This window comes from Salminus brasiliensis, chromosome 21 (assembly GCF_030463535.1).
Source record: "Salminus brasiliensis chromosome 21, fSalBra1.hap2, whole genome shotgun sequence".
Lineage (NCBI taxonomy): Eukaryota > Metazoa > Chordata > Actinopteri > Characiformes > Bryconidae > Salminus > Salminus brasiliensis.
Window position 1 is genome coordinate 8,709,451 of NC_132898.1, and position 21,378 is coordinate 8,730,828.

The 21,378-nt window shown below is 39.7% G+C and overlaps 3 protein-coding genes across 4 annotated transcripts; all 3 read left to right on the top strand.

The window, feature by feature from the left end:
* Positions 1–292: 292 nt before the first annotated feature.
* Positions 293–5,705, top strand: acot8 (acyl-CoA thioesterase 8). Its single transcript, XM_072665853.1, has 6 exons — positions 293–520; positions 655–791; positions 2,987–3,212; positions 3,295–3,452; positions 3,628–3,819; positions 4,853–5,705. The coding sequence occupies exons 1-6, from the start codon at positions 387–389 to the stop codon at positions 4,966–4,968; spliced, it is 963 nt and encodes a 320-aa protein (XP_072521954.1). The 5' UTR covers positions 293–386; the 3' UTR covers positions 4,969–5,705.
* A 1,060-nt stretch (positions 5,706–6,765) lies between these two features.
* Positions 6,766–11,465, top strand: srsf6b (serine and arginine rich splicing factor 6b). The gene is made up of 6 exons (XM_072666232.1): positions 6,766–6,993; positions 7,956–8,116; positions 9,565–9,698; positions 9,780–9,982; positions 10,149–10,226; positions 10,346–11,465. The coding sequence occupies exons 1-6, from the start codon at positions 6,887–6,889 to the stop codon at positions 10,800–10,802; spliced, it is 1,140 nt and encodes a 379-aa protein (XP_072522333.1). The 5' UTR covers positions 6,766–6,886; the 3' UTR covers positions 10,803–11,465.
* Positions 11,466–12,255: 790 nt separating this feature from the next.
* On the top strand, positions 12,256–19,245 carry ift52 (intraflagellar transport 52 homolog (Chlamydomonas)). Of its 2 annotated transcripts, none has more exons than XM_072665835.1 (14): positions 12,256–12,311; positions 13,631–13,787; positions 14,152–14,239; positions 14,420–14,549; positions 15,120–15,195; positions 15,306–15,377; positions 15,952–16,078; positions 16,202–16,285; positions 16,425–16,493; positions 17,208–17,362; positions 18,043–18,130; positions 18,385–18,493; positions 18,816–18,961; positions 19,057–19,245. In XM_072665835.1, the coding sequence occupies exons 2-14, from the start codon at positions 13,672–13,674 to the stop codon at positions 19,099–19,101; spliced, it is 1,305 nt and encodes a 434-aa protein (XP_072521936.1). In that variant the 5' UTR covers positions 12,256–12,311; positions 13,631–13,671; the 3' UTR covers positions 19,102–19,245. The 2 variants fall into 2 exon arrangements, with proteins under 2 accessions (XP_072521936.1, XP_072521937.1); XM_072665836.1 differs by lacking the exon at positions 12,256–12,311 and adding an exon at positions 13,326–13,524.
* The last annotated feature ends 2,133 nt before the right edge of the window (positions 19,246–21,378 follow it).

Sequence of the window (21,378 nt, forward strand, 5' to 3'; positions counted from 1 at the left end):
GGAGAAACTGCGAGAGACGGTGAGCATAAAGGGGGTCGCAAGCTGCAGTTTCACAGACAGCGTTGCCCTCTAGCGGTGGAACAAAGGAATAGCAGCGCTTTCTCGCAAGTAATGTTTCCCACCCGTATTGCGACGAGGCCCGCCTCATTATTCGTGATTGGCTAGTAGCGTCGTGCATATTGTGCCATGATTGGCTAGAAACTACTCAAACTACCTCGGAACATATATTTTCGTAACTTTTCGGGGGGGAGGGTGTGAACTTTGTCTTATTTTGGTGATAAGGTGTTCTCGTTTTATTGTAATAAACTGATAAAAACAAACTGCTAGTCAATCCAGGCGCAATAGGCGGGGTTTGTCAGAAAACGGGCGAGGGAAACACTTCCAACATGGCTGAATCGGGTGCAGAGTTGAAACCGGAGGTGATGGACGTCGCTGGGAGTCTCACCGGCACTCCGGATCTCCGGAGCGTTTTAGTCACCAGTGTTTTAAATCTGGAGAAACTTGACACCGACCTGTACAGGTAATAGCCTATAAACGTGTGCGAAAACTAGGTGTGTAATATGGTGAATATCTGAGCTCTCATTTTATATAGCTATCTATCTTGGCTGCCATGAACTGTGCTTATAACTTACGACTTTTTAACATGTTCCTCAGAGGGAAGCATCACTGGGTTCCTCGGTCTCAGCGCCTGTTCGGTGGTCAGATAGTTGGTCAGGCTCTGGTAGCAGCAGCCAAATCTGTCACCGATCACATGCACGCCCATTCACTGCACTGTTACTTCGTACGAGCAGGTGAGTCAGCATAGAGAAATAGAAAAATATGGATTAATGTACTGAACAAGAACAAGAAACGTGTAATACAGTAACTACCTTTTATACTAATTACTATTGTTACTATGTTACTATTCTGTAACATTTACACAGATGTTATGTTTGTACATTGAATTTGTGGTGTAATATAAGGCCACTCTGTGGGTCAGTTTCCCAGAGTGATCATATGTATTCAGTTTGTCCAATTTGGAGTTGGACCAACAGCCTGTACTCTTCTGGGAAGACTACACTAGATATTAGAACATTGGCGTGAGGGTTTGATTGGATTCGCTAGTGTGGATTCATTAGTGAGGTCCGATGATTAGTTCTAGCACTCTTAATCCCAAAGTGTCATCAACACCAAAGAAAACAGTTCCTTTGATTTACATTCCAGTGCTCTTGGGGGTTTACACAGCATTTCAAATGATAATGCAAATTATATTTTTTCTGGTTTTCATAAATGGAGCGATGCAAATGACAGTGTCATTTTCAAGTCATAAACCGTTTAAATCAAAATTTTATTAAACAAACCTCAAAAAACTCAAAATGTTCCATCCAATTATGTGCAACAGAATTTCAAAAGATTTGATAGGTTGTAAAGAACTGTATTGATCATTTATTTGTTGATCTTTGATATCACCTTCACAATTCTTGCATCCACTGACCTTGTGAGTTTTTGGAGAGTTTCTGCTTGAATTTCTTTGCAGGATGTCAGAGCTGCTGTTCTTTGTGAGCTGCCTCCCACCCTCATAGATCTTTTGCTTGATGATACTCCAAAGGTTCTCAATAGGGTTTTATGCCCATAGCAGTCAATGACACAGGGGTATTCTTTGCAGCGTGAGATGATTTTGCTACAGAAGGCACGGTTCTTCTTTTGGTACCATGGAGGAAAGTGGTCAGTCAGAAACTCTGTGTACTCTATAATACTTTTATTTTTTTATTACTCATTTCCACACCGTTAGGGACCCTAAAGGAGCCTACCAGCTCTCTCCCCATGATTCCGTCTGAGCTCAAATCATCTACAAATTTCTTCACATTGCGATGGTCACGCTTAAGTTTTCATGGAATATCTAATGTTTTCATGTCTTTTTGGCAGCAGAGAGATCCTTTTTCTTTCTCATGTTGCTTGAAACCTGTGGTCTGCTTAATAACGCAGAACATCCTCCTTCAGTTTTACTTTAATTGGGCTCACCTGACAAAGTAATTATCCCAGGTGGCTGAGATACCCCTCCATCCAACACTTAACATTCGTGACTAAAGTGTCCATGAGCATCCCATTTTATTGAGTACAACTGAGCTCCTATTTCAGTCATTTCACTTTTATGTAGCTGAATTCATTAGTTGAAAGGGGCCTCTGAATACATTTGGACATATAAGCAAAAAAAAACTATAAATTGATGAAAAAATTATATGTAAACTTCCTTGTTGAGTTGTCAATGACACAGGGGTATTCTTTGCAGCGTGAGATGGTGCATTGTCATGCATGAGGATGATTTTGCTACAGAAGGCACGGTTCTTCTTTTTGTACCATGGAAGAAAGTGGTCAGTCAGAAACTTTGTATACTCTATAATATTACTCATTTCCACACCGTTAGGGACCCTAAAGGAGCCTACCAGCTCTCTCCCCATGATTCCGTCTGAGCTCAAATCATCTACAAATTTCTTCACATTGCGATGGTCATGCTTAAGTTTTCATGGAATATCTCATGTTTTCATGTCTTTTTGGCAGCAGAGAGATCCTTTTTCTTTCTCATGTTGCTTGAAACCTGTGGTCTGCTTAATAACGTGGAACATCCTCCTTCAGTTTTCCTTTAACTGGGCTCACCTGACAAAGTAATTATCACAGGTGGCTGAGATTGCTTTCAGTGAACCAAAGAACCCTGAGACACAATACCATCCATAATTTTAATTAAAAAGCAAAAAATAATCATTTATAATAATTCATAATTATTTGAAATGCAGTGTATACCCCTCCATCCAACACTTAACATTCGTGACTAAAGTGTCCATGAGCATCCCATTCTATTGAGTACAACTGAGCTCCTATTTCAGTCATTTCACTTTTATGTAGCTGAATTCATTAATTGAAAGGGGCCTCTGAATACATTTGGCTTATAGGCAAAAAAAACTATACATTGATGAAAAACTTATATGTAAACTTCCTTGTTGAGTTACAGGAGACCCCAAAGTTCCAGTGCTTTACCAGGTGGAACGGATACGAGATGGCCGCAGTTTCTGCGTTCGATCAGTGAAAGCAATCCAGCATGGTCATCCGATACTGATATGTCAGGCATCCTTTCACATGCTGCAGCCCAGTCCACTGGAGCATCAGTTCACCATGCCCAGCGTCCCCCCACCGGATGCCCTGCTGACTGTTGAGGAGCTCATCCAGAAATACCTCAGGTATCACTAAGAGACATTAATTATCATTGTTTCCTCAAGTGAGTTTCACTAAAACAACCATTTTGGTTGCCTTGTTTTACAGCAATCCAAATGTGACTGATCTTACCAAGCAGGGTTTGAATAAAATACTTGCAAATGAGGTTCCCATCGAGATCAAACCAGTGAATCCGCCTGATTTCCAAAGACGTGTTGCTTTGGAACCAAAAAAACTGTTCTGGGTCCGAGCAAGGGGGCATATAGGTATGGCAGAGATGTGTGCACTTTCACAACATTGTAATTAAAAAGAGGGTATGATACCATACCAACATATACAATATGCTTTGTATATCAGCACTGTGTCCATTTGTTATGTATAGTTACTTCAGCTGCTTGTTCTTTGTTGACATGCATAATGTGTGGGCACTTGTTTTTCCAGGGGAGGAAGACATGAAACTGCACTGTTGTGTTGCTGCTTATGTGTCAGACTACGCTTTCCTTCCCACTGCACTCCTGCCATACCCTAACTACAGGGCCCAATTCTTAGTCTCCCTTGACCATGCCATGTGGTTCCACAGCACATTCCGTTCAGACGAGTGGATGCTCTATGAATGTGAGAGTCCATGGGCAGGTTAGTTACACTCCAAGAGAACATTTCTGTGTGTTCGTAAAGCCAAGAGTACACCAATCTAACATCCTCCTGTAAACACTAAGAAAACTTTCAAACTATTGTAGATTGTTAATGTAGATTGATAATGTAGATTGTTCATATATTCAAACTGTACCTCAATAATTTGCCTGACACTTAACAACTTTTTGTTGTTTTTGCTTTGAAATGCCTATGAGGTGATAGTCACGCTATAACTATGCTAGTGACACTAGCTCTCGAGAAACTAAATGACTTGCTTTTAAATTATTAGATTGCTTTTCACAATATACATTTCTTAGTCTAGGTTTCTGTGAATGTTTCATGATTAGTCACAGCGTATTACTGGGCAGCTATCTAACTGCTAACCTTTCCACCTTTGTATTTAAATGCTTGATTAAATTGCATTTCCATGTACAGTTCCTTCAAATTAGTGGTTCCCAGGTTATTTTAGCAATGACCTTCATTGTGTGGTTGGTGTGGCGCAACAGATAACACCACTACCTGCCACTGCCACGTGGGAGACTGGGGTTCGATTCCCGGGCTGGGTGACTATGCTGCGCTACACCAATAAGAGTCCTTGGGCAAGACTCCTAACACTACACTGACCCACCTCTGTAATACGAGTAACCTTGTAAGTCGCTCTGGATAAGAGCGTCTGCTAAATGCCATAAATGTAAATGTAAATGTAAATGTGTCAAAAGTTGCGTCTGGAATGATGCACTTATTCCCTCATTCACGATTCACAACATAACATTTGCTACTTAGGCTGTGTTCACACAGCAGATACAAGTGGCCCAACTTTGATCTTTTTTTGTGACCCATGTGTAGTATTACACCCACACCTTCACCCCCACTCGCAGCAATTCGCAAGATGCCCAGAGTCATAAGAACTGACACCTTAAACAATACTGTGGCCTACATGTAGCTCACAACAAATGTTATATTATTGATCAATAGTTACTAATAAGTAACTATTGAAATAGGGTATGTTCATTCCTTTCATCCTTTCTTGCAGGAGGAAGCAGGGGGCTAGTTCAAGGCCGCTTGTGGAGGCAAGATGGCGTTCTTGCAGCTTCTTGTGCACAAGAGGGAGTGTTAAGAGTCACACAGATGACGCCAAGTAAACTGTAAATGAGTTTGGGGAAAAATATGTCCAAACATTTAGAACCACAAACACATTACTGCTATTACAAATGACTCCCAGACTACTACATGTATGATTATTTTATACATGTTGTGTTTTTTCCCATAATACAATATCATGATAATTATAATCTGTGATAAAAAGGTTAGGTAATTGTCATAATGTATAATTGTAGTTATAAGGCCGGGGCAGTTAACTATGATTTCCATGTCAATAGTCGCAAGGCACTCTGCTGATCTGCCTGTGATTGACCATTCGCAAAACACTCAATAGTAACACCTGAATTGATCACTGTGTTCTTGGTGCATTGACAACTGAAATTGCTCACTTTTATAACACTTGGATGGAACAGTTACTGTGAGGAATGCATTGTGTCTTTACTGATTTGTTAAAATCTAATTTGCCAATATTGTAATAATACTTGTTATTTAATAATGATTATTTTATTGTTAATTGTACAGCCTTCTATATTATGTCAATTCTCTTCCACTGTAATTCAGATAAGGCTTACAACAGATGGATGCACATTTTTTTGTTTACTGTTCTGTTTTTGCAGTTTGCTACCCACATAATTGTAATTGTCCAAAAGTGTAACAAATATTACATATGTGAAATAGAAATGTTCATATTCTGGTTGGATTGTATGTCTTCATCAAGTTTCTGGATAATAATATACATTTTGTACTAATTTATAGATGAATAAATTAATTTCCATTTTAAAAAATGCTGTATTTTGGTCACTATACACCAGTACTTTTTCAGTAACATTCAGTAACTAATCAACATTTAATGTAATAGAACTGAATACATGTTACCTTATTCATTTGTTTATGGAATGGCACATATATCAACACAAAATGCTGCATTAGATACAAGAAATACAAAATATATTTATTTTAGTTCTTTAAAAAAATGGAAATATCACACCTTATATGTACATCTGCTAGCTGTGTTTTTTCCTGTGTTGTACTGAAGTGTTAGTGGTAGTTTCAGTGCAAGCTCTTTTTAAAGATTAATAGGATCTTAGTAGATTTCAATGTTGGTATCGAAAAAAAAATATAGCATTTTTTCCATTTTTGCATGAGAGCAAAATAAAAATAAATAAAAATGTAAATAAGCAAACTAACAAATGTCAACAGGTATCACATTTTTAAAACATGTATACATTGTTAAGTACTGAATGATGGCAACATGAATTTGTGTCTGCACAATTCATATATTTAGATAAATAAAATAACTTCGATGTGAAATGTGTCGTTCTAGAAAAACTGACTGTAACAGCTCTGTGGGAACCAGACAGCCAACGTGTTTAAGATCTCTGGGAACTTCCTCACAGATTTACTATTACATCAAATGTACAGAAAATGTTTCCTGATATTTACAATAGTTTTGGCTATTTTTAAAATACAATCATATAAAAAAATAAGAACACCCAGCACGTCCAGATGTACATGTATTTTACCATTATCAACATTACATACAAACTCTCCTAAATAAAGGGATATAAATTGTGTGCCTATATATATATATATATATATTATTATATTATATAGAAGAGTCCTGCTTCCTATCGCCACCACTGTAAATAAATTCATCTGTATATTTCTCTAAACTGACATAGTGCTTTCATAGTCGTCTCAACAATAGAACCAGGTCAGATTTTAATAATAAATTGAACCCCCTTAAACGTAGTAATTCACGCAGGCCGGGGCAGGCCGCTCTGATTGTACGTACCGGCTGTGAGGTCATCGAGGCTGATGTCGTCACTGGTATAAGTTGAACAGCGCTGAGGCCACGCGGATCCTCGCACACACACGCAAGCAAGCGAAGAACAACGGAGGCTCGAGCATTGATCCTGGTCTTCTATCTGTTAATTGGCGAGAAAAGTAGGGTTAGTGACTGAAAATGCCTCGTGTATACGTAGGCAGACTGAGCTACCACGTCCGCGAGAAGGACATTCAGAGGTTTTTCAGCGGTTACGGAAAACTGCTGGAAATTGACTTGAAGAACGGGTAAGTGTTGTTAGCTTAACTGGTTAGCTGTAGCCACCGTATGGCCAGCGTTGTTTTGCGCCAACGCGTATTAACGTTAAATCACCTTAAAAGTACGACTAAATATTTGCCGTAGAGAAGCTAGCGCTGCCGCATCGATGCGGCCGGTTAAACCGCCCCTCGGTCGACCGTTGTCGGTTAGTTTTTGAAACTTTCGTTTTTTTAAAAAATTCTGCCGCGTGCTCAAAATGGCGGACGTGAAAGAGGACCGCTGGTTGCAGTCGGCTAACGTAATGGACGAGAAGTCGGATTCTGTCGTAGTTAACAAAGACTTGCGTTATTTGTAGCCTTTAACATTTTGCGTGTAGTTAGGCAGTGCAAACTAGCTAGAGTAGCCCGCTGCACTTCTGTTAGGCGACCGTTGGTTTGTTGCGGTGAGCGCGCGCGCGCTGTTGGGCCTGTCTGGTTAGCGATCAGGCTATTTTCTCGCGCTCGTGCGGAGCAGGCGTACTAATGGAGGTGCATGGCTAACTCTGCTCTAGCTCATGTCTGAGCAGCTCAGATCGCGATGCTTTTATAGTGTTAAATGGAGAACCAAGCTTCGTCTAGATAACTTATTAACTCAAGCCAAATAAATTATAAATAATAATAATAATGCACTACAGCTTTGGTCCTGTAGTGTGTATGTATAAAAATCTAAATATGCATATTTCATTAGTGTAATTACACTGTTTTAACCGGATAAATAGCAGCACAAATTGTGCTTTGATCTTTCGATAATTTGGGCTTTGCTCAAACCGACTTGGAGATATATATATATATATATAAATAATACACACACTTTTTTTTTTTTTTTTTTTTTTTTTTTTCCCCCTCTTCTCCATAATGGGAACATTACCTGAAGCTGATAACCTGTATCTGCAAGGGTTATACATTTGATTTAGCTGACCTAACCTAATTCTGCATTTGTTGCTGTTCTGCAGGTATGGCTTTGTGGAATTTGAGGACACCCGTGATGCCGATGATGCGGTGTATGAACTAAATGGCAAAGAGCTCTGTGGAGAGCGAGTCCTAGTTGAACATGCAAGAGGACCACGGCGCGACCGGGACGGATATGGTGGGGGTTATGGGGGTGGTGGGCGCAGTAAGTACAATCTTTTAGGGTACAGTCCTAATGCTTTTTTTCCCACCTCAGGTACATGGGTGAGCCAACTATAACCTCGTTTCCTTTGATAAGCATCCCATGCAGGACTACTGTGGAGTGGCTGTCTGCTGTTCCTAGTGTTTCATGCCGGCCAACATATACACTCCAAATAAGGCAGTTGCCTCATGATGCACAAACGTTTGCTATATTTTTAATTGGCCACTGAACTGTAAAATGTAATTCCTTTTAATTTGATTCTCAGAGGATGTGCCAAAGGGCAGATGTTTTCATGAGTTAATTATTTGGCAGGGTACATGACAGTTTGCATGTCAGGTGATGGCTGTACCTCAGTTTTTGGTACATAAAGCACTTTCCCCCTTTTTTTAGTAAATCCTGAAGCCTCACTGGCATGTAAACAAAGGATTTGACGTGTGATCATGCTATGTGTATACATTTGAAATCAACATTAACGAAAGTCCTTGATGTTTCAATTTGAAAGAGTCCAGTGCGGGCTGAGTCCGAGTCCATTGAGGCTAAGATGACTGCCTGTCCCGTTTGGCCTTGGCTTTCACCTTACAATGTGTGTGTGACCTTTGCCCTTTGACCCTTGGCTGACCTAACCGGAAGCCATGATGACAGCAGCCTTTTGCCAATAGACCAGGGTGATGGTGAGGAAACCCATTGGTTTTTATGTTGAACGAAATATCGGAGAGGTTATTGTGAAAGATGTAGCAGCCATCTAGTCTTTAACAAAAGAGCAATGGGCTTCTGTTGCTTTACCATATGCGGTCACTAGGAAGGTAATGCTTGTAAGCGTCTGATCTGTAGTACTGGATTTTTTTAGGTTTCTTTTTGTTTTTAATTTTTGCTTTTCTTATTTTTGTTTGAAAGTTGTATGTGAAGTCAGTTTTTTTTCAGGTTTGTTCAGGGCATGGAGCCCAGGAGGGGGGCCAATGATGTTTTTTATAACTAAATGCTCCATGATTGGGGTAAAATCTGCACACTGGTTAGTTATAAATGCCTAACATGAGTCAAATCGACCCTTAGTACTGGTCATTTGTTAGCCATGCATGACTAAATGGTGTGCAACTTTAAAATTCTGTGCACGTTGGTCACTTAATGGGCTCCATATCAGAGCATCAGAGACATGATTAGGGTGTTGAATACAACCAGTAGTACATTCTAGGGTGTGAATTTCTGCCATGGGTATTTTCTTTTGCTTTGGTTTATATTTTTTTTCTTCCCCTTCTTTCTAAAAGATTGCATTAAATGATCCTTCAGAGTATCTGGTGCTGAGGTAACTGCAGTATGGAATATTTGACACCTCAATGGAAGAAAAAGCAGAAAGCTCATTAATATTCATTAGTCTAAAATGGTTGCCCTCAGTGGAGCATTGGGAAAAAGTTCTGGGTGACTCTGTCTGATTGTGTATTTCCCCTCTTTTAAAGGTGGTAGTGGTTATAGCAGCAGCAGTAGCAGCAGAAGCCGCTCTGGTCGAGATAAGTATGGACCACCTGTACGTACAGAGTATCGGTTGATTGTGGAGAACTTGTCCAGTCGCTGCAGCTGGCAGGACCTTAAGGTAAATAAAGCTTGCAAAGCCTTTAGCCAATACAGATTACTAGCCTGAGTGGTCTTCTCATGACTCTCTTGGGGGTTTTAGGATTTCATGCGACAGGCTGGCGAGGTGACCTACGCTGATGCCCACAAAGAACGGACCAATGAAGGAGTGATTGAGTTTCGCACCTACTCGGATATGAGAAGAGCACTGGACAAGTTAGATGGCACTGATATCAACGGCAGGAAAATCCGTCTTGTGGAGGACAAGCCTAAACGCCGCCGTTCTTACTCTGGGAGCAGATCTAGGTAGGTCTAAGTTTTGTTTGAGGTAGACGCATATGGAATATCCAGTCAGAGTACTTCTGATGTCTATTGGCGGTTATTATAATGGTACAATAGATGCTACTGCTTAATCTACAGTCTTGGTGAACTTTTGATGCATGATCTTTTAATTGTGACAAATCTGTAACAGGTCTCGTAGCAGGCGTCGCTCTCGCAGCAGAAGCCGGAGGAGCAGGAGCTCACGAAGCCGCTCAAGGTCTCGCTCTCGGTAAGTTTAGGGGAGAAAATAATTATACATGCGGTACCCTTTTTTTTTTTTTTTTTTTTTTTTTTTTTTTTCCGATGTGTGTCAGCTGTGTGACCTTTTGCGCTTTCTCCCCCCCCCAGCTCTCGATCCAACAGCAAGCGTCACTCTCGCTCAAAGTCTGGTCGCAAGTCCCGCTCCAGGTCTAGGAGAAAGTCCCACTCCAAGTCTCCGGCTAAGTCTCGCTCAAAGAAGTCCCGTTCTCGTTCACGGAAGTCTCGCAGTCGTTCGGCAAGCCGCAAGTCGCGCTCCCGCTCCCGTTCTGACGCCCGCAAGTCCCGATCAAAGAGTAGGTCAAAGCCTAAGTCTGAGCGAGGGTCGAGAAGCCATTCCAAGGAGAAGTCTGTGAGCAAGAAGTCACGCAGCCGCTCAGTCTCGCCGATGGAGAATGGAAACGATGAGCGGCCGAAGTCTGCCTCACGGTCTCCTTCACCCCAAGAGGATCGCGACCGCTCCAAATCACCTGTCAAACGTTCTGTGTCGCGGTCCCCTTCTCGATCAAAGTCCCGTTCACGTTCTAGGTCTGCCTCGCAGGACTGAGGATCACCTTCATGAGCTAGCAAAGGAGCGGAGCGTTCGTTGACGCCTGACTGGAGTGGTTTCAGGCTTTGGCTATTCACAGAGCACTTCACTAGTGCTTCAGAGTAAATACACGTTTTCAACAGTGCATGAGAACAAAGGAAATAAGGCTGTATTGTAAATATCAGAAATGCATAGTAGACAGTAATACCAGACCCCCACACCTAGATTTTCTTTTCCCAATTTAGTTGATTTTTTTTATTATTTTTTTTTATAAAACCTAAACTAAAACCATAAGGTTTTGCTTTAGCTGTTTTGCATTGAATAGCTTCCCTGTGCTATGTGATAAATTTAAAAGGATTGTTGCTTTGTTTCACTGGAGAGTAAAGCGTTTAATGCGGCTGAAATAAGCCTGGCTGCAAATGTCTTCATTAGTCACCATCTATTGATGGGGCACTCCTGACTGTCTTGGGTTAAGTAATTTGATGGGCTGCTTCACTGTACAGTAACGTTTGTTTTCTTTTCCTTTTTTGTGCTTTGGCATTTGAGGATTACCATTGATTCTTCAAAATTGTATGAGTCTCAGACGTTATTCCATGTATGTCCTGTTTCATTTTTAAACTGATGACTGAGTAATTTGCAACATTTTAGTTAAATAAACATGGTTGATTTTTTTCTATTGTATGATTTGCTTGCTGTTTTGTCTCTTTTTTTTTTTTTTTTTTTTTTTTTTTTTTTTTTTTTTTTTCACTTTCCCAAGATAAGAGTTGCACACATTTCAGGCTCATCACTGTACTCTAAACCAAAAAAGCTAGTAACCACGAAAAGCTTAAACCATGTCTGTATAAGGACTGGGTTGGTATGTAGCATTGATTGCTTACAAGCCAAGGGTACACTTTTTTATTTTTTGCCACATGCAAATTTTCACAGGCTCCTGTCCCAAAGCAAGCAGTCAAGTCCTTAGAGTTTGAGGGTACATTTCAAAAGGACCCCCCCCAAGAAGCAGAACAAGGCAGCACGCTTTTATTTTACATCAAAGCCTCTTGCAGACCATCATCCACTTACACTCTCCTGAGTAATCACTTCTCTTCCTGCCTCTTTTGATTCCTGTATTTCTGATGCAGGGGAATGAGCCAAGACATTTGTGCTCAAAACAGGAGACAAGCTTTAAGAACTTTTCAGACACCAGAACAGAGCAATGGTGTGAAGCTGGATAGACATGAATTTTAACACTATAATCATTGCATTTGTAAAACAAGTAAATTACACCTGGATTTGTGAACTACATTGTCGATTTAAAATCATACGAACTATTTAAGTTTCGAGTATTTTCGACCACAAGACCTATTGCATCAAACAACACTGGATCTTAGCCCTCGGCTGAATCCACGTTTTCTTAAATGGTATCGCGCCATATTTGATTAGACTGTTACTATGGACGACGCGTCCCTGGTTACTGTTGTCGGTTTCAGTCCTTACCCACAATGCATCACAGCAGCTAAGGCTCAACAAACTATGCTGAATTTCGAGGTAAAGTTGAATTAATTTGCTTCTTAGCGAAATACATACATATATATACATTGTGCTGTTTTAATCGACCCGTTCAAAATAAAAAGCAGTGATGTACAACACAGTTCAGTAGTTGGTATCCGAGCTGTAATGCCGCTTATTTTGATGATGCGCGGATTTTTCCCGAGTCTTACCAATGTGTGGCTAACGGGCGAGCTAACTGTTAGCTAGCGAGCTAGCCACTAACGTTACCTCGGGTCTTTAAACACAGCGACTGGAATAAAAATGCGGTTATAAAATTATTATAAAATTATTAATGTGGTGTTTCTGATCACCAAAAGCGACAAATGTAGCTAGCTAGCTAGTGAGCTAACCCGGGTTGGTTAGAGTTGTTTAGCTCGCTGTTTTTCTGCCGTGTACAAAACCCCTGAGCACCAGGACTGTTGTCCAGGACGCTGTCGGAGCTAATGTCGATATTTAGCTATAGCTAGCTAGTTAGACTGGTGCTGTAATGAGGGTGTGGGATGATCCTGCTACAATATTAATTACATTTCAACTCTGTAACTCAACGCTATTGTTTCTACCTGCTCGCACACCGTGACATGTTGGCATGTTATTTCTGAAAACTGGATCTCAGTTTGGGTCAGACTAACTCCTGCTTTTCCTCAAGCTGGGAGTCCGCTTCTCTGTTCAGGATGTTTGTTTGTGCTGGTCCAACCTGACCAAGGTCTTCAGCTTCAGATTTGTGTGATACTAGATCACTTTATTAATGCCAGAGGGAGTCACACAACATAAATAGAAAATAGTTAAATAATAGAAAAAATAAACGTAAGGAGTGTCGTAAAGGACCTAACTACAATACAGCAGACATACCTGACATTTTGGATAATCTGAAATAATGTGACCGTTATTTATCTATGTGATATGTATCATAGGTCCACTCATATCAGTCTAATCAGTCTCAGTATAATTATAAAGTAGTAAATCAGGTTAAGCCAAACTCAAACCAGGGTTTCAGATGTATATTGAAAGTTTGAATTTTGAAAATGTAAATTTAAAATTATGTGATAAAACATTTCTTGCAAATGACTACATTTACAGATTATATACAGTTTTTTATTCTTTCATCTTTAATCTGCACTCACAGATGTGGAGCCAACTTCAGCATTGTGTCATTCTGATATTCGAGCCCAAATGTGAGCCCAGAGGTGCTAAATGAATTATGTGTAAACTGGTGGGTTTGCTGTAAAGTATCAGGCTATATTTGGAGATATTGTGACGAACCCTTTGGAAAATCAAGTTAAAATTGTTACAAATTGCTTTCTCTTATCTGTTTGCAGGTTTTTGTCTTTAGATAGTGTAGGCAGCTCTTGAAGACAGGATGGATAAAGAGCCACGGAACACAGTTATTTTCAACTCCTCCAAAAGAGAACTGTTTTCCAACAGTGGATACAAGTCCCTTCAGAAGAGATTAAGGGCGCAGTGGAAGATTCAAAGGTAAAACTGTGCCACATAAAGTTATTTTGAGCTAAAATCTGACCAAACACTTACTTTTACCCCAAATATACAACAGGATATTCTAGGTGTGCATTTCCCCTGATGACCCTGTATCTCTGATTCATTCAGACAGTAGGTCTCGTATGAGCTATGTGGTGCTATGTGGTGTTAACTACTAAACATAATTCAATGTCTAAGCTTAGAGGTATCTTTTGAATGATTAGCCTATTCTAACTAGCGAAGGTTTTCTTGGGTAAATAGCAAAGCACTTTGTAAGTCGCTCTGGATAAGAGCGTCTGCTAAATGCCGTAAATGTAAATGTAAACTCTTGGCTTCTATGTTTCTGGTAATTGTTCCTCCTCAGCATCAAAGAAGAGCTCACGGCAGAGAAACTGCATGGTGTGAAGCTGTGGATCACTGCAGGTCCTCGAGAGAAGTTCACGGCTGCCGAGGTGAGGTGCTAATCACTTCTGTCATAGACTGCTTTCTTTTGTAATGAGCAGGACAGCTTTGGTCAGTAGTTGTGTTACAAGAGTGTGAGCATTTAAAGCACTCATTCATTGCAGTTTCAAAGTGACTGTTGATGGTCCAGATACTATGTGTTTTTGTTCTGTTTGTGCCGTTTTCTATAGTTGGACGTCCTGAAGCAGTACCTGAACAGTGGTGGAAATGTTCTTGCAATGCTCGGAGAGGGAGGAGAGGTCAAATATGATACCAATATCAATTTTCTTCTAGAAGAGTTTGGAATAATGGTCAACAGTGGTGAGCAAGACTGCCTGAATGCAATTAACCCTTTAAAGTCTGAACCATCAAATAATTGCCAGAAAACTGGAGGCTGTATTGGACCTTCCAGTCAGTTATTTTAAAATAAGAAATTAAATAATGCTTTGAAAATATGACTTTTATTTTGTATCATATTTGATACATTAACAATTACATAAAACAACATGAACAAACTAAAACTTTTAAAACACAACTTTGTTTAACCCCTTATAGTTGGGATTGCATTGTGGTTTAAAACTCATGCAGTTCCTGGATAGTCCACCAGAGAGCAGAAAGCATGTGTCTGGTTTTATTTTCCTATTTATGTAATTAATTCTTATTCATTTAATGTATTAAAAATCTATATTATTGAATCAGTATTTACGACAATCATTTATTTAACTGATACCACTGATGTTGCAGAGGTCTTTAAAAACTCAAATATGTATTCAGTAGATGCACTTGACTTTAAAGGGTTAAGTTTAGTACTATATGGACTGTTAGTAAAATCTAGAATATTTGATGCCTCTCATGTCAATTTACATCTAATGCAGTTGTTTCCTTTTGTAGATGCAGTGGTGCGAAATGTGTACTACAAGTATTTCCATCCCAAAGAAGCACTGGTGTCTAACGGTGTTCTCAACAGGTAGTTCAATTTTGCAGCAACAAAGATCAGTTTAAAACGACACTATCACCCTCTGGTCAACAGGAGAGGCATCCGATTTTGTATGTTAATGAACTCGTTGTGTCTGACAGGGAGATCAGTCGTGCAGCTGGGAAAGTGGTAACAGGGATCATTGATGATGAAAGCACTGGAAACAATGCACAGTAAGTCCTCCTTGAATCGATGTGCATGTGCACTGATGTCAGTGGCCATATGGGTGTGGCAAATGTTGTAGTATTGTAGCTATATGTTTAGAAAGGTGTGTTTAAATGTAATATTAAGTCTGCACAGCTCTTCTGCAATATAAAGAAAATCTGCGTAGGCCTGCATCACATCTTGGATTCCATATTGCAGTTAAAGTGCAAGATATTGAAATTACATGAGACTGTACAATATGTTAAAACAACATTGATACATGTGTAATGTCATCGTATCACTTTTCGTCATATACCCCATATATCCCATAAATATTGGATAAAGCACCATAATTCCAGAGAACACAGTTCCACTGCTCCACAGCTCAATGCTGAGGGGCTTTACACCCCTCTTGCCCATGCATGGCATTGGGCATGGTGCCAATAGGTTCATATGTATCTGCTCTAGAGAGTCATATTGTATTGTTATCTGCAATACTTCTCTACATGGACTAGACAAGCTGGGTGCAACTTAAAGTAGCTGAATGCAATCATTACAAAGGCTGCCCACAAACATGCTAATGGACTCTTGTTCTTCATTCAGGGCCCTCACATTTGTGTATCCATATGGAGCTACACTGAATGTCATGAAACCTGCTGTAGCTGTTCTCTCCACTGGCTCTGTGTGCTTCCCTCTCAACCGGCCTGTTCTGGCCTTCTACCAAATTGCGGTGAGTGCACAATTTAGCTTCTCTCGTCCAGCACTCCACATCTGTCCTCCATTCAGTTGTATGTTTTACATTGATCTTTTCCTTTATGAGTTTATGCTTATGCCTCTTTGTGTTCGAATAAAGAATGCAGGCAAATTGGCAGTGATGGGTTCCTGTCACATGTTCAGTGACCAGTATCTGGACAAGGAGGAGAACAGTAAAATAATGGTGAGCTGTAGTGACCGAAGGGTTTTTTCGTTTGTTATTACTGGGACTGATTACTGTTATTTGATTACTAAGTTAAATGAAGGCTAAGATAATGTTGTATCTGGTCAGTAGTTCTTTTGCTGTCTGTTCTATGGTGTAGGATGTCGTGTTCCAGTGGCTGATGACCGACAATATTCACCTAAATCAAATAGATGCAGAAGACCCGGAGGTAGGCAGTCTTTGAGTGTCTTATCAAAATCATTAAAAATAACTAAAAACATATTTTTATCTATATTTCTACTTCGACAAAAGCAGAAATCCCTGTTTTGTCACTAAAGACAACCTGAGCTCTCAGACCTTAATTTGCTTGTTGGTGCTGGGCTTGTTCATAGATTTTTTTTTATAATGGCCAGGGTATGCAAATTTCAAAGCTTTACAAAATCTCCAACTCCTCCCAACAGTACTTCTCCCTACAATCATCAGCAGAAGGTTATGAGAAAAGTATTGAGAAATGTCAGTAAACAAGAACGCTGGAGGTCTACTTGAGATCTGAAAGACCAATAACATTTTTGAAGAACTGCTCATAGTTTTGCAAAACCTCAGTTTGACTGCAAGAGACCTTCTGGCAGACTCTACAGTGGTGCATTGAAAAGTCAGCTTTGTCACCATAAAATTCAGTGTTAGAAGTTTTTCAAAGAAACATTTAAACAATATTGATGCATTTTAGAAACAAGACCTGTGGACCAGATAGGATAAAATATAACTTGGTAGCAAAATTTGATTATTTGGCAGAACGTTTGGAGAAGGTTTGGGGGCAAAATTACATGAAGTGAACACCTCTCCAGCTGTTAAACACTATAGTGCCTGCCTAAGAGGAGAAACTAAAACAAGTGAATAAAATTATGCATAATGTGTAATGTCTAAAATGCTTTGATTTTTCCAGATCACAGACTACACCATGTTGCCAGACACAGGGTGCCTGTCTGAGAGACTGAGGGTGTGTCTGCAGGAGGGGGACGAAACCCCACGAGACTTCACCTCACTTTTTGACATGTCTCTGTTTAAACTGTCAACAGACACCCTGCCCTCTGTTATTAGGTAAATCATCTGCTTCCATTGAACATATTTACATTGTTTGTTTGTTGTTTATATCAGTGCTTAATATTATAATTATAGGTGAACTTTGACCCAATATTAGGACCACGCAGTTTACATTAAAATAAAAAAGAAATTAATTTATTAGATGTAATAAAATTTAGAAAAGCCTTTTTGTGCATATATTTTGTGTCCAAAAAGTTTTAATCAAATTACAAATTTAGGTTCTGTGGGGCTTTACTGACAAGCGGAATAACCAGGCATTTCTTTGTGTGCACTCTTAAAAAAGGTTTTAATGGTTCTTTAGTAAAGGCAGTGGTTCTATATTCAATGACAACTCAAAGTGGATTAAATGTATTTTTTTGCTTAGAGTATATCTGTTAACATATTGAAGCCTGTGTTTATTATTCTGTGATTATTCATCATACAAAAATTACTATGAACGGTTTGGCACATTTTGTGTCCCACAGCGTTCTATTTTAGGGTCTTTGATGTTCATTTCGAGAGTACTGTAGTTATAACTTAAGTGTGGATGTACATGGTTTAAAGAGTTAAACATGCTTTTCCAGCCTGTCTTTAAGTTTCCACCCCACACATACCTTTTTGACTTTTATCTCCCTTTTGGAGATCAATAAAGTTCATATTTTCTTTCAATACTGACATGAATGCTGTGTTGTTTCTAGGGCCTACAAGCAGCTGAATGTCAAACATGAACCTCTCCAGTTGATCACGCCTCAGTTTGAAACGCCACTGCCACCTCTGCAGCCAGCTGTAAGCAGCTTTCTCATATAATGGTTTTATTTTTCTCATGGACACTCACATAATGTATACTTTGAAAAAAGGGCATCATATACGACCATTGGACACTTACATTGTTCTTTGACTGGTTACAGGAATCTTTGGATTGGTAGAAAGTTCACTAAACCTTTTTTAGTACTATACAGAACTTGGCTTAGAGCGTATCTACTGCATTTGCATTTGTAGTAGTTTTTTAGTTATGTGCTGAGTGTGACTTGTTTGCTCAGGTCTTCCAGCCTGCCTTTAGAGACCTGCCCCCACCCATGCTTGACCTTTTTGACCTTGACGAAACCTTTTCATCAGAGAAAGTGCGGCTAGCTCAACTCTCAAACAAATGTAAGTCCACAGTCGTGACATTCTGTATGGATGTGACTGGTGAGCTGTGGTTCAGCCAAAGACCAATGTAGACTATTTTTTCTTCATCCTAGTTGACTGTTTGGTGTCTGACATTTGCCTCTTAAGTATCAAGTATCTTAAAATAAAAAAATGTTGAAGCCTACATTATTTGTTTAGCTATATGAGTCTTGTACCTTCAGTGCAAAACACAAACAAAATATCTTTAATCAACTACACTTTTGGCTAAGGGGGAAAAGTCAAAAATAATTACTAAACCAGTGCTTCAGAATTATTTCATGACTCAGTGTGTCTTATCTCACAGGCACAGACGATGACCTTGAGTTTTATGTGCGGAAATGTGGAGACATTTTAGGGATTACTGGGAAGCTGGACAAAGAAAAAAGAGATGCCAAACACATCCTGGAGCACATCTTCTTTCAGGTGGTGGAGTTTAAAAAGCTGAACCAGGTGGATCCAACTCAACAAATTATAACTGTTCACACTAGAAATATTATTTAATGGAAAGGTATTTGTTAAAACTAATGATTGATTCCGTTCTTTAGGAGCATGATATCGACACAACACAGACAGGATTTTCTCCATACTGAAGCTGGAAAGCATGGGACAGTGGAGAAATTAAGACAATGAAGTGTTGGGCCTGAGATATTGGATATTGTACTCCATTCTTGAATTAACATTGAAGAAAAGAAAGAAGAAAGTGAAACATTCAACCCTTAAAATATTTCTCTTAATTTCTTATCTACATTCACTGAAGAGTGTAGTTATACTGGACCTGAATGTAGCGAATGTCTACACATTTAATGGAGTTTACTATACAGAAAACATTTCCATTTTCCAGTGACTTTATAATTCATATTTAAACATTCAGCATTGAAGTTCATAGAGAATGAAGTCCTAAAACTGCAGAGTCCAGCAGTCTGTGGTTATTAAATAATCAGCAGTTTGATCGATAAAAATGCTGTATGCTTAAGATTTAGCCACTCTGTTAGCTTTGCTAAAGAAAATGGGCTAGTTTCCAAGATCAAGATAACGTATGATCTTAGAAGTACTGCTACTGAGGATTCACCATGTACATTAATTTAGTCCAATATTAGCATTAAGGCTGTTCCAGTTTGAGAAAGCCTTAGTCAAATAGTTTAGGGATTTTACCCTCAAACCTACCAATTGCCCAAGGAGTTGTTTGAGCAATGAAGTCACCAATCTGCTAGACCAAGGTCTTACACGCCTGGAACTAAAGAAATCTACAGTACACTCTTGATTCTCTATGAAGCCAAGGCTGCTATATTCATGTGCACATTATAACAATATAGTTTGATGTTTATAGAAACGATACTTTCAATAAAGTGTTTTTAAAAACTGTTCTTGAAATCACAACTCAGGTCAGTGCATAAATACCACACTTTATTTAAGTGCAAAAACACACCATTACAAAAATACTTTATAGCATTACTTGTTAGTATTTTAGGTCAAGTCACCATATAGCTCAGGAAACCACTAAATAAATACATATTCCTGTTAAAGGAATGAGCATGTCAATCTGACACTAGCTCATAGTCTATTGTAGTATAGAATTACATTGCAAGGTTTCTGGTCAGACTCTTCTGCTGTTCTTCAACAAGCTCCACAACAGCATGGTGCAGATTGGAATCCTGCAAGGTGGACCGCTGATCCTCATCTGTGGCAGATTTACCTAGTGATGTCCCTGACCAGATCAGTGAGGAAATCTCTGCCAGTGTTTGAGGAACAGATTGATAACTGGGGCTCCATGTGGACTCCAACTTGCTGGAGTCCATGCACAGCTTGGGGCTTTCCACAGTAGGCCTGATAAGTGAGACTTCCCATGAAGGGTGGGAGGTGGTCAGATCAATACAAGACAGGTCCAGCGAGCTGACCAGGATGGGCTTTTGGAATTTAACTCTCTCGTAAGGCGTGGAGGACTTGCCCTCTACCAGATTATTAAGGCCAGCAGCCAGGGTGCTGCTTGGAGATAGTAGAGAGATTTTGCTGGGGACGTTCAAAGGGGACAAAACACTAGAGGAGTGAGTAAAGGAAGTAGGAAGAGCAGGATTGGCCTCTGAATACTCTACAACAATCCCCCTTGGTGGCTTCAGATGGATTCCTTCAATGGACAAAGCAGACAGGCTGCAGTCTGTGACAAAGCCTCTGTCCAGCTCTGACAAAGAAGGGCCCTCCAAGTCCTTAGCGCCATCTAAACAGAGAGAGGGGTCATTTCACACTTTGGGAGCCATTTGCATTCCACTGAAACGTTCATAAATATGCATGTAAACAGGCATCCTTCTGAAAGTGCATGTTTTAGATACATTACAAATAATGGGTTGGCATTAATGTGTAACTATTTAGCATTGTGGGAGAACTCACGTGTTCAGACAGCAACAACGTCCAGAAATTATGAAGATTACAAGAAATACAACTTTTCACTTTCAGTTATGGTTATAAGGTTACAACAGTTTAATCCAAATTATAAACTAAAAGCAAATTATTAATCAAAAGTAAACCATTACCACGTCCACGTGCCATTAGCAAGGATGCTAGTAGACCACATTTTGTATTTGACTATTAAACCCTGTTACTTTCACCCCGTTACTCTGTATAACAACTTATTCTTGACATAAAAGTTGAGATAAGGTAAAATAAAGTTAAATCTTGACGCGTTACAGGGGGTAGATAGCACCCCAGTCATGGCTCTAACCAAGAAACTGCCCAAGTAAACAACTGTGCTGAGCTGAGCTGAGCTGAGCTGAGCTGTGCTGAGTGCCCTACTTACCAAGTCCACCCCGCTTTCCCTCCATGATTGTGGAGCTAGCACTAAATGACCCTCAGCTTGTATATATAGGCTTGGGTGA